The 24671-nt window shown below is 33.6% G+C and overlaps 1 protein-coding gene and 2 non-coding genes across 3 annotated transcripts in view; all 3 read right to left on the minus strand.

Annotated features, from left to right (window-relative positions):
• LOC123686414 (bone morphogenetic protein 4-like) overlaps window positions 1–16183 on the minus strand; it is a 33629-nt gene extending 17446 nt beyond the window's left edge. The window contains exons 1-2 of the mRNA XM_045626521.1: window positions 15854–16183; window positions 8239–8344 (exon numbers count right to left, since the gene is read on the minus strand). Of these exons, the coding sequence (XP_045482477.1) occupies window positions 8239–8344; window positions 15854–15982 (235 nt within the window). The 5' untranslated portion in view covers window positions 15983–16183. The remainder of the gene's footprint in view (window positions 1–8238; window positions 8345–15853) is intronic.
• Window positions 16184–17829: 1646 nt separating this feature from the next.
• On the minus strand, window positions 17830–17902 carry Trnan-auu. The gene has a single exon. It is a non-coding gene; the product is annotated as a tRNA-Asn (tRNA).
• A 2006-nt stretch (window positions 17903–19908) lies between these two features.
• Trnan-auu lies at window positions 19909–19981 on the minus strand. Its single transcript has one exon. It is a non-coding gene; the product is annotated as a tRNA-Asn (tRNA).
• Window positions 19982–24671: the final 4690 nt, after the last annotated feature.

Raw genomic sequence — 24671 nt, forward strand, 5'->3', positions numbered from 1 at the left:
ATTGGTCAATTGCTTTGCCTTTCCCAACTTTTCTCGTAAAATCTACTACACCATTTTATAAGTTTGTTTACAAATTAAAAACACTCTTCCTTTTATTCACTTCAGTCTGAATCCAATTCATTCAATTGAAAAAGCACTTTATAATCGAGGCTGTTTGGGGGACATTTATCTCTTTGCGTTCAAACAAGTGTGAAAATTCCGGACAAGCCCTTTCCCATAGTCAGAAACTAGATTATGAAATGATTAAGGTGATTAGTTTTCCACGAAAAAAATATTTCATTCGAAACGAACGGGAGTTCCAGGAAGAACGTAACGTTTTGGGGAAATAATGATTCAAAAGGTTACGCAAGAAATTCCTAGAATTTATCCCCAATGAAACTAATGGAACATAATAAACCCAGAAAACCAGGCTGATCTAATCAATATCAGACATGAAGAATATGCCGAATTCTCGGTACAATTATCAGCTTTTAGTCGGAGTTTCCTTCTGCTGCTGAAACAAACTGGAACAGCAGTTTCTGTTCCTTCAACCAGAGGTCAGTAGAACACCATAGGAAGAACATAATGAACATTTTCATACATAATATACTGCTTTCAGACGTCCCGTTTTAAACGGGACTGTGTCTTTTTGAGTGATCGTCACAATGTGCGTTATTTTCATATTTTGAGACAGGAATGGTGTTGATGTATCATTATAATTCAAGAATTAAAATTTATTAATCAAAAGAAAATAAACAGAACATCCAAAAAATTAAAAATTAACAATACTTTGCCTAAAGTGGCGTCAAGACACAGTAACAAGGCCTACAAGGTACACACCCGGTTCTTCTAATTTGTACAAGCCTCTGATAGGTCTCACAGAGGGCTAGGAGAGTCGGAATAGAAAACAAAATAAAACATTTCTGTAATAATAAAAGTGTGAATCTGCAGGACAGGCAAACCGTGCATTTGTGACAAACTTGGGGGCGCAAAGTCAGTTAATAAAACAAGGATATTCTTTTTGACACAAAAAAGTATGTAGTTGAATAATCAAATTTCTAAGGGTCAATTTTTTTTTAAATCAAATAGGCGCTCTCAACTATTAGGCCAATTGAAAAAAGATGAAAAAAAAAAAAGAATTTCGTGGGCTGATAAAATATTGCTTTTTGAAGGTAATACATTTGAAGCATCTTGGCTTGATGAAGAGTTTCCGGGGTCTGCACCAGGAAAGTCAACCATCATTGGTTGGTATGCTAAGTTTAAACATGGTGAAATGAGCACCGAAGACGGCGAACGCAGTGGACGCCCAAAAGAGGCTGTCACCGACGAAAAAATTAAAAAAGTTCACAAATAATTTTGAATGACCGTAAAGTGAAATTGATCGAGATAGCAGACATTGTGAAGATAGCATCTGAAAGTGTAAATCATATAATTCACGAATATTATTTGTACATAAGAAATCTGTGTGCTAAATGGGTGCCGCGCAAGCTCACAATCGATCAAAAGCAACAACGTGTTAATGATTCTGAACAGTGTTTGAAGCTGTTCAAGTGCAATAAACTTGAATTTTTGTATCGATATGTGACAATGGATGAAACATGGCTCCATCATTTTACTCCTGAGTCCAATCGACAGTCAGCTTAGTGGACTACACACGATGAACCGAATCCAAAGCGAGGAAATACACAATAGTCAGCCGGCAAGGTTATGGCATTAGTATTCTGGGATGTGTAAGTTATAATATTCATTGATTACCTCCAAAAGGTCCAGAAGATCAACAGCGATTATCATATAACGTTATTGGATCGTTTGATGGATGAAATCGTTGAAAAAACGGCGCCGTGCCACAAATCAATGAAAACAATGGCAAAATTGCATGAAATTGCTTCGAATTATTTCTGCATTCACCGTATCCACCAGATCTGGCCTCCAGCGACTTTTTCCTGTTCTGAGAGCTCAAAAGAATGCTCACTGGAAAGAATTTTAGCGCCAATGAAGAAGTCATCGCCAAAACTGAAGCCTATTTTGAAGCGAAAAACAAATCGTACTATAAAAATGGTATCGAAAAGTTGGAAGATCGCTATAATCGCTGTATCGTCCGCGAAGGCAACTATGTCGAATAATAAAAACGAATTTTGCCAAAAAAAAAATGTGTTTTACTATGATAGACCGGGGACTTTTCAATATGCCTGTTTTAGTTAAGGAAATATAAACAGGTACTTAAGAATTACGTTTCTTTTTGTTTTTTCTACAGACTTATAGAGGGTCGTACTGTTAAACAATTCAGAACATGTTTTGATAAAATCGACAAAAAGTATTTTGTTAAATTCGATAAGGTGATTTTAAGTTGAAGAAAACGATTTCATAAGAAATTGAAAAGATGCCTTAGAGGAATAACAGAGTCTCCTTCAAAGAAAATTCAGATAGTTGAGGCAAAACAGGACGGCAAAATTTTATTTTGCCTAGAATCAAAATGTCTGGCAGAGGCCCTGTGTATGTGTGTTTGTTTTTTGTTCATTGAGAACCTATAATTAACGTGAATGAACCAGTGTTCAAATTAACTATGACCTAAATGGAATTAAATGTACATGAATGGAGAAACAGAAAGAACCATATCTCAAATGCTTCTCAAAAATATTCATAACAATTTTTCAGATTTCTTCCATCCAGTACCTATTGTTGTGAGCAAAGAAACAAAGAATCAATCCTAGGAACACACTAAATGTCGACGTGAACAATATGCATACTTTCCTTGTGTTACAATTTGCGCGCTGCGGTTATGCAATGAGGAAAATGGAAATTTAAAATGATAATAACTCGGCAAGACCTAAAAAATAACTGACATGAGTTAATGAGATAATAAAGTATGGACCGCTTCACACCATTTGATGCTGACCTCGTTCATTCTCTCTCGACATTATAGGTACCTACTTATTTGTGTATTGAATATTCATTGCGAGGAACGATTATTATAAGTACTAAACGAACAAAATGCCTGTTAGATATTTCAGGTATTCATCTGCTATCAATTCCAACAAGGAATTTTATAATTTGTGAAACTGGAATCGAATAATTTTAATGGAAGGCTTTCATTCGATATGGTATTAGTATAATCCAAACACCAAAAAAAAAACTCAAAAATGTTATTAGCATGACATTTGATACAAACATTCATTGGCAAAATATGAAGGAATCGAATTTTTAAAAAACACATGTTTTAATGAATTTTTGTTATACTATTCTTCCCATATCTATGAGATGATAATAGACAATAAAATATATCATTATTATTCAAAGATAAAAGAGGAAATAATACATCATAGTGTAAAATTTATCGATTTTTTTTCCACCTTAAGGTGTTCGTGGGATATATGCCTATTCTGCATATGAAAAACATTCAGCCTAGTAAAACGTGTCGTCTGGTATATACGCATAATCATCGATGACAAAAGATCTCAATCTTATTTGTTTGTTTCTTCTATTCTTCTTGAGATTCTTGGAAACCTCTCGAGTGTTTTCAAATAATGTTGCACTACTGGATGGCTTGACACATCGTGGGTGTTCTTTGGTGTTGAAAACCGCACTGAAAGGTCGATTTTAAAAGGGAAATAAATAATAATTATGGTGAGTGTGTAACTGTCGTATAAGGCTAATGGATTTGTTCGATTGTTTAAATTAAGAAAAGAAGACAAATTTCAATATCCTCTGAAAATTTAAGACACTAACTTTGCGCGTTACTTTAAATTAGAATTGTTTTTTTGAATGATGTATAAGGTTAACTTTATGTGATCATTGAAAATGTTCAAAAAGTTCACGAACAAATATGGAAAAATATCGATTTCTCATATTATGTTTGAAATATTTTTTCTCAAAGAAATTTTACACTTTGCCATATCATTTCCTATCAAAATATCCCAAATCATTGAAAAGAACGGTGAATAAAATTAACTGAAAGATAATTTCACAATGAATATGAAACCATGTCCAATATTAGTCAATCGCATATAAGAAAATAATATTTTCAAAAATTATAACTCGGAAACTATGGAACAAATTCATTTTAAGCTAAACAGACTTTTTTAAGAAATAATCCTGAAACACGTCGATTTTTTATTTTAATTTACCGTATTTTAAAATAATAATCTAATATACAGGGTGAATTACTTTCGAGTAATGACGTCACCGTCATTTTTTCAAATTGAACACCCCCATTTTGTCTCAATTTTCAGATTACTGTAGCTAAGCTGATTCCAAAAATGTATCACATGTTGATTCCAATTGGTACAGTGTGGACAAAAATAATAAATTTAATCTAAGCAATAATTAAAACATTCACGAATACCAAAAATATTGTAGTACTAAACTGTCATTGAACACCAATGAATTACTAAATAAATAATGACATCTCACAACAAACTAGACGACCATGTTTTTTTAAATTGATAAGAAATAATTTCTTTCATATTCTATCTGCTAGACCACAAGTACCAAACATGTTTTTTATTAATCTAAAACTGTAACAAACTACAGGGTGTTACATTCAAACCAATTGCCGTTAGACAATAAGTATTTTTGATAATATTGTTAATTTAACGGATAAAGAATGTTACGTGTTACTTTATGAGCACACACAAAACTATTGTATTTTTGTCCACCCTGTACCAATTGGAATCAACATGTGATACATTTTTGGAATCAGCTCAGCTAGAGTAATCGGAAAATTGAGACAAAATGGAGGTGTTCCATTTAAAAAAAATGACGGTGACATCATTACTCGAAAGTAATTCACCCTGTATATTAGATTATTATTTCAAAATAGGGTAAATTAAAATAAAAATCGACGTGTTTCAGGATTATTCCTCAAAATGGTCTGTTTAGCTAAGAATGAATTTGTTCCATACATTACGGACACATTGTATAAGTGATGAAAAAAATTGTATTTAATATCATGGTAACAATACATAATTTCCATTTTATGTTTATGTGTCCTGTTAACATTTCTAATTATTGGAATTTATTAATTTTGTTTCCTTAATTTTTTGCTTGAAAAATTCATGGATTGTATGTAAAGAGGATCAATGCGGTATAGCAATTGCTTTCATTCATAATATCATGCAAAAAGCTACTTCAATTTTCGAGAAAACCTCTGGACGGCAGACGAATGGATTTGTTCATCTCATTTTTGAATTCCACACATTCCAAAATGTAAACTGTAAAAATTTCAGGAGGGGTTCAACATTTTTTTCGTCGAACGATTCCAAAGGTTCACCATTTAAAATAATAAACCAAAAAAGAATTCATAATCCAATTAGTGATAATCATATAAATCATTGACGGTTTCAAATTTCGCTTGTGAATTTATGTTGGCATTTACAACATCTCAGTCCATGAGATGAAAACTTAATTAGCATTAAGTTGTGTTCGCTCTTTAAACCTCAATCCTCATAAGACAAGACTTTTATTGAAATCTAAACAAACAAGCTACAGTCACACGAAGTTTATTCTATACATCTTTACGATCGATATATCCACAAATGAAAAAATGGAATTCAAAACTGAGCACGACAGTGAGTTTCCTAATGAGTACGCTCATGGTGAGTATAATAGCACAATATCGTATTATCGTATAACCGGTAATTGTTCTTATGAAGAAGAAAGACGGAAAATTATTTGCACCATTGGTACGAACAGAACAACTAACCAAACTGACAAGGTTTCTGTTTGATATGTTATTATGGATAAGCAGGGCCGGCACAAGGGTTTTGCGAACTATCCACAGGGTGCTGAACTAGTGACAAAACATAAAATACAAATATAACAATAAGTATTGGACAAAAACGGAATTTTGTATGAAGTTCGAAATTGTTATTTTATATCTACAGGAGAAATTTGAACTCTTTCCTTTGATATCATGTTTACGGACGGATGATCATAATTAAATTTGACCACGAATTCGTTATAAAAGAGTAGAACCTAAACGTTTTCTTGGTGAACAAATGCTCAAAACACCTTCTGGATGCTTCATATAGAAGAAAGAGAGTTTTGAAAACTGCGGAGACCTAGAAACATTATAAATTTTTCAAATATTTTTTGATAAAAGTGCCAACAATAAAGATTCCATTTCAACTAAGCTCTTCAATCACCGTAATGTCTTTATTTGCTTAACTCAAACTAGTAGTAGGTACAGGTGAGTTCGACAGTATTTAATTTGTGAAACACAAAGTTATTTCAAAAACAGTATTCTTAAATGAGGCAATGCAAGAAAGGAAATATAACCTCGAGCCGGTCCTGGATATATGCTTTCGAATTGTTTTCAGAATCAGATTTCGCAATTTTCCAGTCTGTTGGACCCTGCTATGAGATATGCTGATTGGTTGGTACCAGGTTAACTTTATTATCAAAAAATTTTTCTCAACCAAACAGTTAATTTCGTATCTTCAAGTTTTTCCTGATCAATTACAAATAAAAAATAATCTTATGTTAATAATTAGAGAAAATCACTAATCAGGGGTTATATGTGTTATGTAATGTAGGTTGTGTAGAAAGTAATCATAGCTTTCGACCCATAATTCCAGAATATTTCACCTCGTATTTCACTGAATCTATCTCAGATGAAACAAGTTACCTCAAGATTTTCTATAATTATTTCTGGGGGTAATGACCGTTTGACAATCGATATTTGTTCCATATAAAAAGAAAGAAAAATGTGTTTCAGAATTCTTCACTCATTAGAAAATCGATTGTAAGCCTACTTATGTCGTGACTAAAACACGGAAAAAACGATAAAAATTAACACAATCATTTTCTCCTTATGAATGAATTGTAGGGTTGCCTTATAAATAAATCTTGAACATATCTTGCTCCTTCAACACGATGTTTTTCAAATGAGTTGGTTCTCTGACTACTAGGGACTCACGACTTGGCTTGATTTTCAAGCTACTTGGCTTAAGCTTGACTTGATTTCAATCTCAAGTCAAGTTTTTATTTATCAAGTACTTGAATCATAACAAGCTACTTGATGGTTAGCATTTTTATTGTGTAGTGTCACATCAATGAAAAAATGAGAAGGAACCTTAAGAAAAACACTTTTATTTATTATACTAATTGTATACAAGAATCGAAAATATCAACTTTTTCGAAATAGAAACATGAAATAAATCATAATATAATGAAAAATATAAAGTTTCTTAATATTGGGAAACCTCTAGGCTTTGTTCGATTTCATAATTTTCCATCTAGGATCTAAGACACATAAGGCATTTTATAGATTTTATAGATTTGTCACCTAACATATTGCGGGTTTTTGAAACTGTAAGACCAGCTGTCTTCCAACAGGAGCTGAAGATGCTGGCGTTGATAAAAAATCCTCGGCCTTTTTGGCCAAACTTGGAAAGATATTTCTGAAACTACCAAAATCTACCAATAGATTTCATAGGAATGTGAGAAAACTACCAATAAATTCACATTGGCGAATGCTTCATTCTCTCGGCGCTCGAGGAATCCCCTTATTTAGTCTAAGCGCTAAAGAGATTGCAGAAATATATGCCGTACGACAGGTGCAAATCAAGCTCAAGTATTATCAAGTGGCTTGATATCAAGTCAAGCAATAAATATCTGAAATCAAGTCAAGCCAAGCTCAAGTATGTAATTTTTCACGAGCTTGATTTTCAAGTCAAGTAGTTGGTTAAAATGTCAAGCTACTTGGCTTCATGAATCCCGATAGACTACCAGAAACAAAGTGTCTTATTCAAACATATGAAATTTTAATAACTCAAAATTTCACACAGTACACTTTTCATAGTATACAATCCAAAATATTCTGCTATCTTTTAACTCGACTAAAAATTTCATTCTCTTGTCTAGGAGGTATTGAAGTGGCCCGAATATCCCCATCTAATATTTTCAAAATCGAACTGGTTGTAGGATCGTGAGATGTGGAAACAAACCATGCTTAACGCACATCTTATATCGCTATATCTAGAAAATCAGATATTCTCATTTGTCTACGGCCTCTCTCCGTTATTATTGTTTATTTTGTACTCAATTGGATGTTTGTGGTTTTGAAGTTGAAAAATTCCCTTCGTGTAATAATCGTCTGTAATAAAGCAAATCTGTATAAGAATGAGGATGTCGAGCTGTCGACATCCTACATGGAAATTGGGAACTGATCTCAGATATCCAAAAAGTTGTTATGTAGAATTTTATAGCAGTACGCACGTTTAAATGAGACATTAAATAGTTGTGAAGAGATTTACATACCTACATCAAATGTTACAAGGTGCGGGACATGGTTAGTTGGTGATGAACGTCGAGCTGATAGGTAAACTTCCATCATCTGCGAATACTCATCTTGGCTCACGTTGATCTACGAAAATAAAACAATGAATCAACAGGTGTTGTAAACATACGGGGATATTCAGATTCAGTCGGTATAACGTGTCGAGTCCCGCCAATATGATGTAGTCGAATCTTGCTCAGCAATTGAGCTATACACTTGTTTTATTTTAAGATTACCACTGGCAACGGACGTCAAATGTCTACAGAGTGATACCTCATGACTGTCTGCAGAATTTCTTTCAAATTGTTTGTAAAGAGAGAAGTTCACAATTGTGAGGCCAATAATAACCTATGGGGCAATAGTTTGGCATGCTTAAGAAAGCCAGAACAGCACGAGGAAAGCCCTTGATACAATACAAAAGTAAGCATGTGTTTGTATCATTGGATCTATGAGAACCTGCCCAACAAGGGCATTGGAGATCATTACAGATCTCACACCTCTTCATTTAGTGCTAGAGAGAGTGGCCAATGAAGCCATTCCAAGACTATCCGTGTGAATTAGGAATAAGAGAGCCTGGTCCTCCTTGACTAATTACATACCATCAGTGAACCTTCCCAGTGACAGGATGACAAAGAAAATTAGCATCTAAAAAGCCTTCATTACGATACTGAGTAGAAAAAAAGATTGGGTAAAAGGTGTCCACAATCCCAGTTCTTAAAAATAATACCATCAAATGGTACACAGATGGTTCTGGAGTATTCGGGACTAGTACCAAATGCTCAATATTGCAAGGCTGCTGTCTAAGTGTCTTTCAGGCAGAGATACTTGGAATAGAAAGATCTTCAGAAATTAACCTAGCAAGAAACTATCCGTAATGTGATATAGCGATACATTCTGATAGTCAGGCTGCAATCAAAGCACCTGAGCTCACATATCATCGATTCTAAGATGGTATTGGAGTGCCGGAGAAAACTCAGAGAAATAGGATAGAAAAACAAGTTCTAGGTTCCCGGCCATTCGGGAATTAGAGGCAATGAAGAAGCCAACATACTCGCCAGAAAAGGAGCACAAACTCCTCTCATCGGCCCAAAACCTTCCTATGGCGTAGACGAATGTACCTACAAGAAAGAGTTTCAGGAGAAGGAATAAACTTCAAGAGAAATACTCTGGCAGAATCTTGCTGGTTTGGATCACTCCAAAAAGTTTATTCGAAACTTTGACTCTACCAGAATCAAGACGTATCTGGATTTTAGTAAAAATATGCTACACCTCTTCAAGGGATTCCTCACAGGGCATTGTCGCCTTAGGAAACACCTCATGAGAATGGGTCTAACAGACAATGACGAGTGCAGATTCTTGGGGAGGAGGAAGAAACTCCGGATCACCTGGTGACAAAATGCCTCGCCATCACTAACCTACGCAAAACCTGCTTTGGACACGAAACTTATAGAAGTGAGGAATTAGACTTCTTGAAGCCATCCCAGATAGTGGAGTTCATTAAAACTCTGGAACTGGAAGGCTAGCTGTTAATCACGCTATGGAGAGAATAGCTCTGATGGGGGCACAATAGACCATAAGATCACAGTGAAACTGAAACATAACCTCCTTTATTAAATTTTGAGGAGAGAAGCTCCAACTCCATTTGTAATTCCTGAAGCTCATTTGAAGAAGAAAATAATATATGTACAGTTAGAGAGATTTTATGCAGCACCAAATAACAAAAAGCACGTAGCAAATTGAACCAACAATTGATAAGTAACAAATATCAAGTAGTACCAGCGAGTATATCATGCGCATTTTTCGGTTTATTGTCATTTTAATGAACAGATGAGGCGCTAGATCAAATACAGACATCATATTTGCAAAAGCCACTATTATATTCAAGATAGATGTCTGAGTATTTCAATTAAAATTGCATCAAAAATCATATATAGAAAAACAATTTTTCTGTTTTGTTTTCATTAGCCACCCTTTCCGGTTCAACTGTAAGAATTGATGACGCAAATTGACTCTCTTAGCTCATCGTGCTGGAGCTTCTCAATTATATCTCAATCGGGCTAGAATTGTGAGCATTATTCTGATTGCTATGTGTCACATGTGTGAACATTCATACAATTTATGTACTTTTTCCAAATTATTTTCTAACATGTACTGGATAAGTCGTTTTGAATCGTTGGCAAAGTTTAGTGAATTTGATGTTAAAAGCTAGATTTCATCTTAAAGTTCATAAGGATGTATGTTAATCATTAAAAAGCTTGGGTAGGTCCTCTTTTGAAATATATTTCAAATAATTGTGAATCATAAAGGAATGTGTGAATTTTGTGAACCATGAATGATACCTAAAGAGCTCTACGATTCTCGGACGCGGTGAGAATCAACTACTCGGGGATTCCTTGATTCCCGCTTGCGGTATTGCATATTTCCATAATATTGCCAGACCTCTCAACTCATTTATAAGAAAATAACTGTTTCCAACTTTTTTGCGCGTCCCAATATCGCTGACACCTAGTGCCGCCACTGTAAATGAAAGTAACCTCATATTTCATTGAAAATAATAAGTAATTGACGAATAAGATCCACAAGGATACCATCAACAAGTTTCATTTTAAAATACTGATAATACCTCATTGCAAAAAAGAAGTTGTTCACAGCATACGAGAAAATCTTGTTCAAGTTGAAAGTAGGCCCGCCTGTATATTTGTTATTTGGCTGAATAAATTCTTGCAACTTATACTTGTTTATTATTATTCGATAATTGTTATTTGATGCTGCCTAAGTGCACACTCAATTTCAAGAGCGAAGAAGCTAACATTCACTTAAGCAATACGTTTTATAAAGACCTCCTTTGGACTCGAAGGAAATTACCTACTTAAACAGAATTTTGTAGGATGTGGGAAACTTCTTGAAACATAACATTCCCAAATGGCAGTCAACACCTTGAAAATAACGTGTTGATATTTCTCTGTTGTATAAAATTATAAGCGTCAATCTACTATATCCGATAATGTGTATTATAATTTTTTCAGATTGTTTCCCTTGTAACTCCTCCCCTTTAATGATATCCGAAGATTATTATCAATTCATTGCAAACACCAATTTACTATAAACGCTCACTGTGTTCCAATCCATAAATATATGTGGAAGTGATTTTATTATACCCACCGAACCTGCTAATTTTGGAATATTGTATCCAAAAATAAAACCACATCAGAAATACGGAAGAAAAGTAATAGCCATAAAATTTAAAGATTTATCGTGTTAACATCGATTAGTTTTTGAGCTTTCAAGTGAATTGAGAATAATACTTTAAATATGACTAATCATGTATAACTCGCAAGGTTATTTTGTATTAATTTAATATGTGAAATGCATCCATTCCAAAATTCCGAAATATCTAAAGGTATTTTTAGCTTCTCCAATTTTACAGTTTTCTTGGTAAAAAAAAACTTTTTAGTTCCATTATGTTATAAGTTTATTATTTCCAATAAGGAAAATTTTATTATTCTAAATAATAAACCTTTGGTCAAGAAATAAAATTCAAAAGTCCTTGAAATATTCAAACAAAATTTCTCCTGCGTTTACGATGTTGTATATTGATGCATTAAAATATGTTGAGAAATATTTTTAGTTGTCGAAATTTGCATCCATTTCATTCATTAATAAGATCATCTTTTGATTTCATAAGTAAAAAAAATCTTTTGCAGCTAGTAAACTGAGCTAAAACATGCTGTCAAATAAGTCAATTCTATAAAACACAGGAATGGTTAAAACATATTTTATAGACCATATGTCAAAATCTCATATGTTCGGATCTTTTATTGCATCCCAAAAAATAAATACACCCTCCTGGACTGGAGGAAACCAATTTTTTCTTTCTTTATTTCGGACGTGAAGCATAATATCGGGATTTATGGTTGACATATTTAAAGCAATATCTTCTTCCAAAAGTTCCAAAACAGTTGGATACTTAGATACCTGTTGTGAAGACAATTCCATCCATGGGTGAAATCATTATGGTCCATTTTCAAGTTTCCAAACATGAACAAAACAAATTGAATATTGTTAGCACCAGAAGACATTGTAATAACATCTGATATTCTTGCATCAATATTCATGAGGAAACAATTAAATATATTAAATGCGTAACTTGAAACACACGCTTTCGTAGTTCCAAGGAAACTAAAAAAGAAGACTTATGAGCAGATTAACAATTTGGAGGAAACACGATTATTGAAAAAATTATAGTGGAACGGAATACTTGCATAACTATGGGCTAATCTCTTGTGATCTCGATAAAAAATTCAACGCAAAAAATTTCAATATGTAGTGAGTTTCCGTTTCGAGTTTTCAGCAAATGAATTTTAATAAAAGTGAAAATTTGGGAGAAAAGAGAAATCCTCGAAAAAAATTGAGTACTTCACAAAAATGAAAACTATTTGAATATTATTTTATTGTGCTTGTTGGATTATTATTTTCATCGAATGTTTTTAATTCCATCCAAAAATGGATATGAAATCCTTTTATCTGTAATCCAGAACTTTAAGAAATCGTAGCTATAGATAGTTAGATACTTAAAATAAAAGTATCAAATAAGAACTTATTATTTTCTCGGAAGTATATACTTTATAAAATTTTGAAATTTAAATAATGTGTAATAAAATGTTGAATAAAATATCCAGTAGTGAGTCACAAAGTTCTTCTAATAGTTTTGAATATATAATTCGAGAATTGCTTTTTATGTGGGTTAGAGATTTTTTGTGGTAGGAGGAAGTAATGAATCAATTCGAAAATTTTGTGTTTTCATCTGGCACTAAGAGTATAAAATTCAAGACGTTCGAGAATGGGAAGAGTCCTAGAAATTTCACAAGAGCTGTATCGCATTGTGAAATAACTTATGAGATAATATCTCGAACCTGACATAAATGTAATATAACCGAAGATCCGTTAGAATTACATCATTTAAATCATATTGTGTCCTTCTAAAATGAATCATTGATTGTTTAAGAAAAAATTCTGGCCCGGAACCAACCATACTATTGGAATTTCTGCGTTCCGCTCAGCTGAAGTTGGGTTTTTCTATTTGAGAGGGAATTCCCATCATAAACCGGAACTGATATTAAAATTTAGACTTGATATGGTAGTTTTTATAACTTAATTAAAGTAAAAGGTTCAATGACGGTTACTCTCTCCAGACATTTAACTACAATCATTGTGTGGCTGTCTCTCTCTTGCACGGATATAGATTCGAATCGACCAAAATAATCTTGAGACAACCATTAATCATTTCCAGGTAAGCGTGAATGCTGTTCTAAATTTTTACCGCAATTATTTTTTATTAATCACACGCATCCGTATTCGTACTTCTAACATTTACATTGATCGCAATCTTAGGCGAAAGATAATAGCAATTTGTCATCAATCGAACGCCTAAGTTGAGTGAAAAATCAATTTTTCTATTTATCGTCTTTGATAATTATCTTCAACGCGTCTTAAGTACTAAACTATAGATAGTTCAAAAAGCAGAATTCAATTCTATACTAGTGGAATAAATTAAAGGATCAAAATAAAATATGAAATTTTTAGCGGTTTTTGAAATGGCTGTATTTTCGATAACAATGGTCGTATCTCAATTTGAAACAAAAATTTTTGAAGCTTGAAGTTTATTGTTTAGAGATCTCATGATGAAAAAATTTTCTAAGCAACCTGTACCGCTCAATCCAATTGAATACAGTATCTAAAATTTCTGCGAAATTTTTTCAGTTTTTATTTTTGGCCTACAGACTTTTTTTTCAACTTAACCCTCATATGGATGATTGTTTATTCAGATTCAATATCCTTTTTTCATAATTTCGATACGAGCACTTCTCGCTGAAATATCGAACTTTGAATTGAAAAGGACCTTTTTGTCTTTAACCATCAATATCTCACCAATCAATGATTGCCCAGAAAATTTGGAGGATGTTTTGAAATCTTGAATAAATTCTCTACAAGAAGTAGCTATGGTATTTTCGGAAAAAAATGTTTTTCGTTCTCTACATTAATTTGAAAAGTTGATGAAAAAGGGCTTTTGGAGGCTTTTTGGATAATCAAGCCCTGAATCGAAAATATCGAAAAAACCATCAATGTTGAGTATGCATTTTACAGTTCAATATCACCATAAAAGTCCCAGAGAATTTAAATTCAATCCATGGAGCGGTTTTTTTGTTTCATGAAAATTTCATCGAAAAAAAAATTAAAACTACATAATATCTGCACACAAATTCTCATTTTTGTATCAATGGTATTGAAAGACATCGAGAGACATTTTTCCATTCACAATTAGGTATAAACATGATTCTTCATTTGGCTCGTTAATTAAAAATCCATTAATGAAATCAAGTCATTTTCAAGTGAATTAGTTACGTAAATACTAAATTTTACTGTGGGTAATATGTATTATATATTATTATGATTTGAAGCCTTTAAAAAGTAGAGCTGAACTATTGCCCAACATAGATAAGAAATTAACGATAATGACTCAGCTATTAGGTAGGTATCACTGATATCCTTTACAGAAGAGTTTACGTGCAGATTACAAAATAAATGTACGTCATTCTAAAGTAGTTCCGACCAAAAGGGAAGTTTTTTACAATCTGCGAAAGAAAAAAGAAACTTCAATAAAGTTCGACGCGTATGTGGTTGACATTTTCAACTTTTCAAATAATTCATCGGATAATCGAGCAATAAATAATTCAGACATAATTGAATATGCTTTGATCAATAAATAAAGATTTCTTCGATACCCAGAACAATTCTCTATATAATTTGGGTTAAAACTAATAAGATATAAAAAAATCTCCTAATGACAAAGGAGGATTTCATCTACAACATGAAGTTTCAAGAATAAAACCCAAAATATTCATTCAGATCAAATAACATCAATCATGAGAAAGCAGAACTAAAAATGATTGATCTACACAGTTCAACCGGTGATTCGAAAGTTAAAATATATCGAACACTTGCTCGTCAAGATGAAATTACGTACTCACCTCTCAAAAGGGAAAATCCCAACTTCGACAAGTTAGAGAATAGAAAAAATCGCATCGTAAACCGCAACATATTTGATAAGTTTGATGATAGTTACATCAGCAGAGTTTGTAAACAACATTCAACGTGATTAAACGACATTTCCGGATTCCCTCAGTGGTATTCTCATCCTTTGGACTTCAAGTGACTACATCAAAGGATTTTTTTTATGGAAATGTGACTTTCAATTTTGAAAATAAAGTTTTGTAGTTGGGAAAAGAAGGACCTTTTTTCTTCTTAAAGGTAAAGGTAAATAATCTGAAAATTGAATGAAAATAGCTATAAGATTTATATTTCCGAAACTTTGTTTGATGGTTTGAACTTGAAATTTTGAGGGTGGAAAATCGTTGGATTTTAAAATATTGAATTTGAAGTTGATATTTGATGTTTCTACAACTAAAGTTTTAGCTTGATGAAATTTTCAGAATGTTTTCGTAGTTTGGAAGTAAATTCATTTGGATTGGGGTGTTCCCCAAGGGTCGTTAATAGGCTTGCTGTAATCTAAATGGAAGTGAAATTAAGGGTGGCTACCTTAGCAATGTCGGGAAGGGCCCCCAAGCCTAGATCCTGGAAAAAGTTGCCTGCCCCTAAGGAGAAGGTCTGGAGTAAGAACAGAAAAAAAGTCCAAGCGGCCGTCTCAAGAAAAAACTGATAGCCCATAGCCAGGAGATGCAGCGGGCATCAGTGTACGGATGCACAACGGTGTCCAGGTATGTAACAAAACAGAACGAAAACGTGGTCTTGTGCACTCACAGATCTAGTAGGCGAACACGGCGCGTTCGCGGCTCCACTATCTCTCGGACGTGGCCTGCTCGATTTCAACATTTCAACTCACCGCACAGTCCTCGTACAACACTTTTATACCGACCTAGAGGAGACTCACTTTTAGGAATCCACAACTCGGAACCCTTTGCTGCAATTTGTGGGGTGGGAAAATTCTTGGAGCCCGTCCGTTAGGTTCAACCACGTAGGCGGAATGACGAATCCCAATTGTAATCGATAATTTCTTCAAACTTTTCATCGTTAACCCTAATGTTGATTAGGATAAGAGATTAATTCCATGTATGCCACCGCCAGGAGATTTAGAGGAAATAGTGTTAGGTGACGGACTTCCAATAACGCCATATAATCACGCATATTACGTTGGGATAACTGATAATTTTACATTACGGCCACCCAACATATAAAAAATGTTTTATCGCCTGGATTCGAACCCGGGATCTTTCAGGACGAAAAACGATTAAAACTTTCGAGAATGTATAACTCCGGAACTAAAAGCTAGGACTTTGGGGTAAACATATTATTTACAGCATCATTGTAGCATTACATTTCCTCGATTTCGAAATTGCCGAGTTTTTCAACAATGATTTTTTTTTAAACTTTGATTTTTTTCTTTTTTTTTGCCGTTAAAATTCAAGGATTGTAATCTCAACCTAGGAAGATGGCTGGACTTCCAATAGGTTTATTATGTCATATAATAACGCACATTACATTAAGATTTTTTTCAACTGATAATTTTATACTACAGCCACCCAACATATAAAAATCGATATAAAAAATATTTATTGGCGGGATTCGAACTCGAGCATGAAATCTTTCGTGCCGAAATACGATTGAACCTTTCGAAAATTTATAACTCCGAAACTAAAAGCGTTAGGGCTTTGCGGTAAAAATATTTTACAGGGTGTCCCGGGAAGAATGCGACAAACGAATACCATGAATTAAAGTCATCAAGGAGGACCCGTATCAAGAGGTTTCAATCGCCTGAGTGCTTTCGTTTGGGATATACAGGGTGATGTTCATCTTATGAGTGAAATTTCACTGTTGAATAACTCTTTAACTAATCGACCGAATAATTTCAAATTTTGAAGTTTTGTCACCCTTTACTATCGCCTTCCTTCAATATTTCTGAATTCGAGTAAATCAGATCCGGACTAGGAAAATTTCAGACTTTTCCTATTTTCGTGAATATTGGATCACCCTGTACGTGAACATTATGATTTTTTCCGTTTTCGGAACCACAAAGAATCAATTCATTATAAAAATTCTAAATCTCGGCTTGGCACGGTCATACAGGGTGATCAATAAACATTCCCTTATGAGTGAAATTTTTTTAGTTCTAGAACTCTTCAAGAAATCCACCGAATAATTTCAATTTTTGAAGTTTTGTCTCCCTTTACTATCGCCTTCCTTCAATATTTCTGAAATCGAGTAAATCAGATCCTCACTAGGAAAATTTAAGACCTTTTCTATTTTCTTGTTATGCTCCAAACTTTCAACATTTCGTCATTCTATAATTTTATCAATTGTGATAATACTAAATCACTTTGGATATTCAATAACAACATTGAGCTCCGCGTGAGAATAAAGAGAAGTTGTTCCAACGTATGGGGGCTTTTCAAATGTTCAATTGCTGGCACTTTCTTGAGAGAACCGATGAACACTATTTGAAACAATGGAAATAGTTTATGGTCGTGCAGACAAAGTTTTAATTCTGGAAAAAGTACCTCCTCGAGCAGGACTCGAACCCGCAACCTCCGAATCAATAATCCAGCGCTCTAACCACTAAGCCACCGAGGAAGTGTTACTGGTAAGAGCGCTGGACTAGTGATTCGGTTCGAGTCCCGCTCGAGGAGATCCAGAATTGAAATTTTGTCTGCACGCCGATAAACTATTTACCTTGAATCAATACACAAACGCTAATATCCATCATTTTCTAATTAGAAACAATATTAGTGATATTAAATTTTATTATAACTACAGGGTACATGAATGGAGTGAATGAAAGCCTGTGAAAAAATGAAGAAAATGTCTTTAGTAAAACTACATTTCCACTGTTTTTCTGAAATGAATAGGTGCATGGGTTTAATTTTCTTCAATTATCCGCTGAAATTGTTTTGTTTTCTTGTATAGCATTTCAAATATTCATATCTAGTAAATTGTCATTGACAATTGATATAGATTTTTTTACAATTTGTCGGTTATCCTCTCCAAAAACATTTCTTTCTAAGACTAAATTAAACTTCACATATTTGCCATTTTTTTTCATATAAAAGGAAGACTAAACTTTTGAGATAGTGAAAATCCTGAATCATGATTAATTTTCCACGATATAATTAATGTCATCAAATCGCATTCTAGCTATAATGCACGACATAAAATTGAATTATTATCTCCCGGCACAATCAATAGGTACTACGAAAACGCTCCTCATTATAATGATGTGGCATTAGCCAATTACCATTTCAAAACATTGGATGATTCATACAAGTGTTCCTTAAGGACCGTGGAAATATTCCTCTGAACTAGTAGAAAATTGAATTATAGAGATTCCGTGGAAAATGTGCGACGCAAAAATTTGTTTATATTGTACTCATGAAACCACAATTATGAGATATTAACCAATTGTTACAGTCATTCTTGTTTTAATTATTAAATGGTCTTTTTAAAGTATATCGCAAGATTTTACAAAGCAAAAAAGTTTGAACTTTGAGCTCTGTATGTATTCTCATATTATATTTTTTGTTTAGTATCTTTAATTTAAGTATATTCCATACTTGTACTCTATAATCTCTTTGAACTCCAGTAATAGAAGTTTTCTTGTGTTTTATACAAAAAAAATAAAATTATTTCTATAAATTTGGCCCTATTTTGAGAATAAATATTCTCCTATATGCTAGTTGTACTTAATACACTAATTGTGTAGTATCCAATTTATTCATAAATCTCATCATAGTATACAGGGTGTCCCGGGAAGAATGCGACAAACGAATACCATGACTTAAAGTCATCAAGGAGGACCCGTATCAAGAGGTTTCAATCGCCTGAGTGCCTTCGTTTGGGATATACAGGGTGATGTTCATCTTATGAGTGAAATTTCACTGTTGAATAACTCTTTAACTAATCGACCGAATAATTTCAAATTTTGGAATTAAGTCGCCCTTTACTATCGCCTTTCTGCAATTTTCCTGAATTCGAGTAAATCAGATCCGGACAAGGAAAATTTCAGACTTTTCCTATTTTCGTGAATATTGGATCACCCTGTACGTGAACATTATGATTTTTTTACGTTTGCGGAACCACAAAGAATCAATTCATTATGAAAATTCTAAATCTCGGCTTGGCACGGTCATACAGGGTGATCAATAAACATTCCCTTATGAGTGAAATTTTTTTAGTTCTAGAACTCTTCAAGAAATCCACCGAATAATTTCAATTTTTGAAGTTTTGTCTCCCTTTACTATCGCCTTCCTTCAATATTTCTGAAATCGAGTAAATCAGATCCTCACTAGGAAAATTTAAGACCTTTTCTATTTTCTTGTTATGCTCCAAACTTTCAACAAGCGCCACAAGAAATGAAAAATTTTTCATTCTATAATTTTAACAATTGTGATAATACTAAATCACATTGGATATTTAATAACAACATTGAGCTCCGCGTGAGAATGAAGAGTAGTTGTGCTAACATATGGGCTTTTCAAATGTTCAATTGCTGGCAGTTTCTTGAGAGAACTGATGAACACTATTAGAAACAATGGAAATAGTTTATGGTCGTGCAGACAAAGGTTCAATTCTGGAAAAAGTACCTCCTCGAGCAGGACTCGAACCCGCAACCTCCGAATCAATAATCCAGCGCTCTAACCACTAAGCCACCGAGGAAGTGTTAGTGGTAAGAGCGCTGGACTAGTGATTCGGTTCGAGTCCCGCTCGAGGAGATTCTTATCCAGAATTGAAATTTTGTCTGCACGCCGATAAACTATTTACCTTGAATCAATACACAGACGCTAATATCCATAATTTTCTAATTAGAAACAATATTAGTGATATTAAATTTTATTATGACTACAGGGTACATGAATGGAGTGAATGAAACCCTGTGGAAAAATGAAGAAAATGTCTTTAGTAAAACTACATTTCCACTGTTTTTCTGAAATGAATAGGTGCATTGGTTTAATTATTCTCAGATATTTTTTTCAATTGTTTTGTTTTCTTGTATAGCATTTTAAATATTCATATCTAGTAAATTGTTATTGACATTTGATATAGATTTTTTTACAATTTGTCGGTTATCCTCTCCAAAAACATTTCTTTTGAGACTGAAATAAACTTCACATATTTGCCATTTTTTTTTCATATAAAAGGAAGACTAAACTTTTGAGATAGTGAAAATCCTGAATCATGATTAATTTTCCACTATTTAATTAATGTCATCAAATAGCATTCTAGCTATAATGCACGACATAAAATTGAATTATTATCTCCCGGCACAATCAATAGGTACTACGAAAACGCTCCTCATTATAATGATGTGGCATTAGCCAATTACCATTTCAAAACATTGGATGATTCATACAAGTGTTCCTTAAGGACCGTGGAAATATTCCTCTGAACTAGTAGAAAATTGAATTATAGAGATTCCGTGGAAAATGTGCGACGCAAAATTTGTTTATATTGTACTCATGAAACCACAATTATGAGATATTAACCACTTGTTACAGTAATTCTTGTTTTAATTATTAAATTGTCTTTTTAAAGTATATCGCAAGATTTTACAAAGCAAAAAAGTATGAACTCTATGTTTCTGTATGTATTCTCATATTATATTTTTTGTTTAGTATCTTTAATTTCAGTATATTCCATACTTGTACTCTATAATCTCTTCGAACTTCAGTAATAGAGGTTTTCTTGTATTTTATAAAAAAAAATAAAATTATTTCCATGAATTTGGCCCTATTTTGAGAATAAATATTCTCCTATATGCTAGTAGTACTTAATACACTAATTGTGTAGTATCCAATTTATTCATAAATTTCATCATAGTATATAAATGATGATTATTTAAATTAAATGCGCATCCGCCAAATAAATTATATTACATATATTTATGTATAATATATGATTAACTGAGTGAAATCAAGAAGAAACTTAAAAAAATTTAGTCTTCAGAGAAGATTCACATTTATCAATATACACTTGTTACCAGTATGAAAAATTCTAGTTCACTATGTCGATTATCATAATCTCCTGATAGAAGAAGGTACATGTAATTCGTTCCTGAAATGTTAATTGAGCATGTTTCTTCCAACCTCGAACTGAATAGGATCTTAAAAATTACGCTTCCACCTGTTTAGCACAGCTGTTTTATTAGAAATAGCTTTGAGAGGTTCAAATTTTCACAAATTGGTCTCATCAAATAGTCAAACTTCCGGATATGAAGTATCAATATAAATAATTTATACACTAAATTTTCTATCCAGTTATTACGAAAATATCCTTAACCAAAAAATAACACAATTTTTTAGGAATTCTGCTCTTCTCTAACTGCGTTATTTAAATTGAAGCCAATAATCTTTGGCCAAAATCATATGCTATCATGCATTAATACTGTAAAGATGAGAATTTTTTGTTCAATACATGAAATTTCCATAAGATATTTAAAAACTCGTTGAAATGTATAACAGGATATAAGAGTTCTTCTTAGCATTCTCATTATATATAAATGATCGAAATCAAGAGGCATTATGTCATTTAATTCATGACTCTGCATCAAATGTGGAAAATCCGAATATCAATGTATCAATTAATTCACTCCAAAAACTTCATGACAAATTTTGAAATTGTGATTTTTCTAATGCAGAAATAATGAAGGAATTATAATTAATGTCAATTTAATCTCTAATCATATTAGATGGCTGGTTTTTTTTAATTCTCATCAGGTTTTGGAAAATGTGTCTGCATCATAAAGTTATTCTCGATTAAACATGTCAGCTTACGAACCAAATTCTCGTCATTTGCGGGAGGTTTCAATTTTCCGCTTTAATATGAAGAAATCTGCTACTGAGTCTCATTGAATGCTCTCAAAAACCTATTGTGAAGGCGCAATCTGTGAAAGAACGTGCCGATAGTGGTTTCAACAATTTAAGAACGGTGATTTTGACTTCGAAGACCAGCATGGCGTGGAAGAGGGAAGGTTTTCGAAGATGCAGAATTGGAGGCATTATACTGGATCAAGACTCGTGTCAAACGCAACAAGAATTGGCAGGATCATTAGAAATGACGAAACAAGCCATTTCAATTTCTGAATCGCATTGTGGCTGGAGACGAAAAATGGGTTCATTACAATAATCCCAAGCGCAGAAAATCATGAGGATATCCCGGCAATGCTTCCACGTCGACGGCTAAACCGAATATTCACGATTCCAAGGTCATGCTCAGTATTTGATGGGACCACGACTAGCTCGGCTTAGTGTATAATGAGTTGTGAAAACCGAGTGAAGCAATCACAGGCGACCCTTATAGAAAGCAATTGATGCGTTTGAGCCGAGCATTGAAAGACAAACCACCGCAATGCAATGAGAGACATGATAAAGTGATTTTACAGCATGACAATTCTCGACCTCATGTTGCGAAAGTGGTCAAGACATACTTGGAAACGTTGAAATGGGAAGTACTACCCAGCCGCTGTATTCTTCAGACGTTACTCCCTCGAACTATCACTTGTTTCGATCAATGGCACATGGTCTGGTTGACCAGCACTTCCGGTCCCATGAAGAAGTGAAAAATTGGATCGATTCGTGGATCGCTTCAAAAGATGACCAGTCTTTTCAACGCGGGATTCGTACGCTGCCCGAAAGATGAGAGAAAGTAGTGGTTAGCGATGGACAATACTTTGAATCATAAATGTATAACCAGTTTTTTATATTAGATGACTGATTTTTTTTAATTCTCATCAGGTATCGGAAAAAAGAAAATTCTATTTACAATTTGAAATTATAGTTAATTATTTAGGCGTTGGACACACAAACTATAGTAGCTATACACAAATTTTTATGGCTGAAAAACTAAGTCATCAATTCGCTAAAAACCATGTAGACACCTTGATGTGCTGAAAATACGACTTTTTTAGCATTGCTGACCTTAGCTAGGAGAGTTAGTGTTCAGTTTACCTCAAATCAATATCGTAAGTTGCCTCAATTCTTGGAAAGAGCCTATGTATTATATACCCTAGCGTATAGAGGTGATAGTCTAGCTTTTCGCGTAATGTTTTCTGTGAAAAACCTATAAATTTCCTTTCCCACTAACGATTCGATGTTTTTTTCTTCTTTTAGACCGTTTTTCCGTTCATAATTGTTCTAGGAAGAACAAGAATTTATTGGATAATCAGGTTAACTAGTTCCCTCGCCAATTCATTTTGTGTACCAAGAGCGAATCAACTATGAAAAACGATTTGTTTTTCATTTCATTTTCTCTTATAATAGAGTCAACATGGAAAATAGCTATCGTTCATAATTTTCAATTGAGTAATTCAATGTGTGCGCTAAGAAAGAGTCTTTTTTATAGATAATGATATGATTCTACGTAGTTTGAAATCAAAATATGGTATGAATTAATGTTTTATTTCCAAATAAATTTTAGTTTTTACTCAGGATGAATTCTAAATAATTAATTTTGGATTTTAATTTGGTTCAAATCGAAAGTTGTATATTTTTTTGTTAATATATTTCCTATATAAATTAGGTTACAACTTTTCTTCCGCCATTTTGCAGTAGATGGCTGCAGCAGTAAGTGGTAGTCGAATTAAATAGATCGTAGATGTGATACAATAAGCTCATTTGTAAACCGCCATCGAAATATTAGTCGATTTGTGCCTGCATCTTGAAGTTATAATCGACTGAGGCTCATCGAATGCTCTCAAATACCTATGATGAGGTCGCTATTAGTGAAAGAATGTGCCGATAGTACTTTCAACGCCTCAAGAACAGTGATTTTAACTTCGAAAACCAGCGTGGCGGTGGAAGAGAAAAGGTTTTCGAAGATGCAGATTTGGAAGCATTACTTGATCAAGACTCGTGTCAAACTCAAAAAGAATTTGCATGATCATTGGAAGTGACGCAACAAGCCATTTCAAAACGCCTGAAAGTCATGGAAATGATTTCAAAACAAGGAAATTGGGTGCCGAGAGATGTTGAATGCCGTTTGTTCACTCGTGAACAGCTGCTTGCAAGGCAAAGACGGAAGGGATTTCTGAATCGCATTGTTACTGTAGACGAAAAATGGGTTCATTCCGATAATCCCAAGCGCAGAAAATCATGAGGATATCCCGGCTATGCTTCCACGTTGACGGCCAAACCGAATATTCACGGTTCCAAGGTCATGCTCATTATTTGGTGGGACCAGCTCGGCGAAGTGTATTATGAGTTGTTAAAACCGACTGTAACAATCACAAGCTATGGCTATCGAACGCAATTAATGCGTTTGAGCCGAGCATTGAAAGTCAAACGACCGCAATTCAAGGAGAGTCATGATAAAATTATTTTACAATATGACAATGCTCGACCTCATGTTACGA

Source organism: Harmonia axyridis, chromosome X (assembly GCF_914767665.1).
Source record: "Harmonia axyridis chromosome X, icHarAxyr1.1, whole genome shotgun sequence".
NCBI classification, from domain to species: Eukaryota; Metazoa; Arthropoda; class Insecta; order Coleoptera; family Coccinellidae; genus Harmonia; species Harmonia axyridis.